This window comes from Olea europaea, unplaced genomic scaffold (genome assembly GCF_002742605.1).
Source record: "Olea europaea var. sylvestris unplaced genomic scaffold, O_europaea_v1 scaffold1815, whole genome shotgun sequence".
NCBI classification, from domain to species: Eukaryota; Viridiplantae; Streptophyta; class Magnoliopsida; order Lamiales; family Oleaceae; genus Olea; species Olea europaea.
In genome coordinates, this window is record NW_019235904.1 from 70,313 (window position 1) to 72,957 (window position 2,645).

Genomic DNA, 2,645 nt, shown 5'->3' on the forward strand with positions numbered 1-2,645 from the left:
GTAAAATGGGAAAGGCCTACTATTGTGATAAAAATCCGAAGTTTTCTTGGCTTAGCAGGTTATTATCATCGTTTTGTAGAGGGATTTTCTAAAATTGCTCTGCCTTTGACCAGTTTGACTAGAAAGAATGCTAAATTTATTTGGAATGAAAATTGTGAAAAAAGTTTCCTCGAATTGAAGAATAGAGTAGTGTTAGCTCCAGTTCTTACCCTTCCATCTCCCGTTGAAGAGTTTGTGATATATAGTGATGCTTCACGTCAGGGTCTTGGTTGTGTTTTGATGCAGAATGGGAAAGTTGTAGCATATAGGCAGTTGAAGAAACACGAACTGAGTTATTCTACATATGATTTAGAGCTAGCTGCAGTTGTCCTAGCCTTGAAAATTTGGAAACATTACTTGTATGGTGAGAGATGCCAGATATATACAAATCATAAAAGCTTAAAGTATATTTTCGATCAGAAAGAGTTAAACTTGAGGCAAAGAAGATGATTAGAGCTGATAAAAGATTATGACTGCAAGATTGATTATCATCCAGGGAAGGCTAATGCAGTTGCTAATGCTCTCAGTCGAAAAATATCGAGTCCTATGACCTAGACTAATGCAATATGCTCATCTTTGTTTGGTGAGTTCAGAGCTTCTCATGCCCAATTATCAGTTACCAATGTACGAGCATTGTTTACCAACTTCCAAGTGAGGCCTACTTTGATTGATACAGTTAGAGAAACTCAAATTCAAAATCCAATGTTGAGCAAATTGAAAGAAGAAGTTAGTATAGGTAAGCATACAGATTATACCATTCGAGATGACGGAGCTTTAGTTTTGGAAACAGATTATGAGTTCCAGATGATTCGAAATTGAAGGGAGGAATTCTAGAAGAGGCACATAGTTCACCTTACATGATGCATCCAAGTAGTACAAAGTTGTATCGTGTACTCAATGAACACTATTCGTGGCATGGAATGAAGAGAGAAATAGCTGAGTTTGTATCCAGATGTCTCATTTGCCGGCAAGTAAAACCAGATCGTCGAAAAACAACAGGATTGTTACAAACGTTGCCTATTCCTGAGTGAAAATGGGAACACATTACTATGGATTTTCTATTTAGACTGCCACAGACTCAGAGTGGACATGATGGCATATGGATCATTGCAGACAGATTCACGAAAACTAGTAGATTTTTGCGTATTAAAGTCACATACTCATTAGATAACTTGGCAAAAATATATGTTGATAAGATAATCAATTTGTATGGGACACCAGTATCTATTGTTTCAGATAGAGATTCTCGTTTCACTTCTAAATTTTGGCCCAGTTTGCAGAAAGCTATGGGTACTAAACTTTATTTTAGTACAGCTTTTCAAACAGATGGTCAGTTAGAAAGAACTATTTAGACTTTGAAAGACATGTTACGAGCTTGTGTACAACAGTTTAAAGAGAATTGGGATACTCATAGTTTGCTTATAATAATAGTTATCATTCAAGTATAGAAATGGCTCCTTTTGAAGCACTGTACAGTAGAAAATGGAGAACTCCAATATGTTGGGATGAAGTTGGTGAAAAAAGTTATCGGGTCCTGAATATGTCCAGATTACTGCTGAGAAAGTAAAAATAATTAAAGAAAAGTTAAAGACGGCCTAAGATAGACAGAAGAACTATGCAGATAGACGTAGAAGAAACCTTGAATTTGATGTTGGAGATAGAGTTTTCCTGCGATTGCCTCCATAGAAAGGTGTTATCAGATTTGGTAAACGAGATAAATTGAGTCCGAAATATATTGGGCCATATGTGATTGTTGAACGCATCGATCCAGTTGCTTATCGATTGGCTTTGCCAACAGAATTGTTTAGAATTCATGATGTATTCTATGTTTCTATGCTTCGTAAGTATATTCCAGATCCATCTCATATTTTGGAATCACAACCAGTAGAACTGAAGGAAAATCTTACCTATGAAGAAAAACCAGTTCAAATATTAGATAGGAAAGAACAGGTCCTGCATAGTAAGAATATTCCTTTGGTTAAAGTTTTGTGGAGAAATCATGTTGTAGAAGAAGCGACATGGAAAAATAAAGAGCAGATACGTTCTCAGTATCCACGAATTTTTTATACATGATCAATTGAATTTCGAGAACGAAATTCTTTTAAGGGGGTGAGTTGTGTAATCCATTAAGTTTTTTATTTTTTTTAAAAAAAAAGTCAAACAAAAAAAAATAGTATAATGAGGCGGTGGAATTGGATTGATATCAATCTAATTCCACCCAAAACCAAATTAATAACATATAACACACACACACACACACACACAAATGGTGCAGAGAAGAAGAGAGAAAAAGAGAAAGGAAAAAGAGGAAAAAAGGGGAAAAGAGGAAGAAAAAGAAGGAAAAAAAGAGAAAACTTGCCAACGTGTTAGGAATTAAGTGAATTATACTATTAGGCTTGAAATTCTCAATTTTGAAAGGTAAATAAAAGTTACTTATTGAAAGGTTATGTTTGATTTTATAGTTGTTAGGTTGTTAGATTAAATTCAATTTTATTGAAGATATTAAGTATAATAAACCATGAAATTGAGTAAAATGAAATAAAAATTAGTTTTAGTAATTAAAGAAACTTTAAAAATCGCCTAAACGTGAAATAATTAAGTTTGGG

At 34.1% G+C, this 2,645-nt stretch overlaps 1 protein-coding gene across 1 annotated transcript; it reads left to right on the forward strand.

Annotated features, from left to right (window-relative positions):
• Positions 1-1,128: 1,128 nt before the first annotated feature.
• Positions 1,129-2,112, forward strand: LOC111378425. Its single transcript, XM_023001621.1, has 2 exons — positions 1,129-1,182; positions 1,726-2,112. The coding sequence occupies exons 1-2, from the start codon at positions 1,129-1,131 to the stop codon at positions 2,110-2,112; spliced, it is 441 nt and encodes a 146-aa protein (XP_022857389.1).
• Positions 2,113-2,645: the final 533 nt, after the last annotated feature.

What these genes read in the sequence shown, in the direction of transcription:
- LOC111378425 (XM_023001621.1), top strand. Translation starts at nt 1,129, where the DNA reads ATGATGGCATATGGATCATTGCAGACAGATTCACGAAAACTAGTAGAT. An exon ending in GAAAACTAGTAGATTTTTGC is followed by an intron (nt 1,183 to 1,725) that starts GTATTAAAGTCA and finishes TTGCCTCCATAG; the next exon opens with AAAGGTGTTATCAGATTTGG.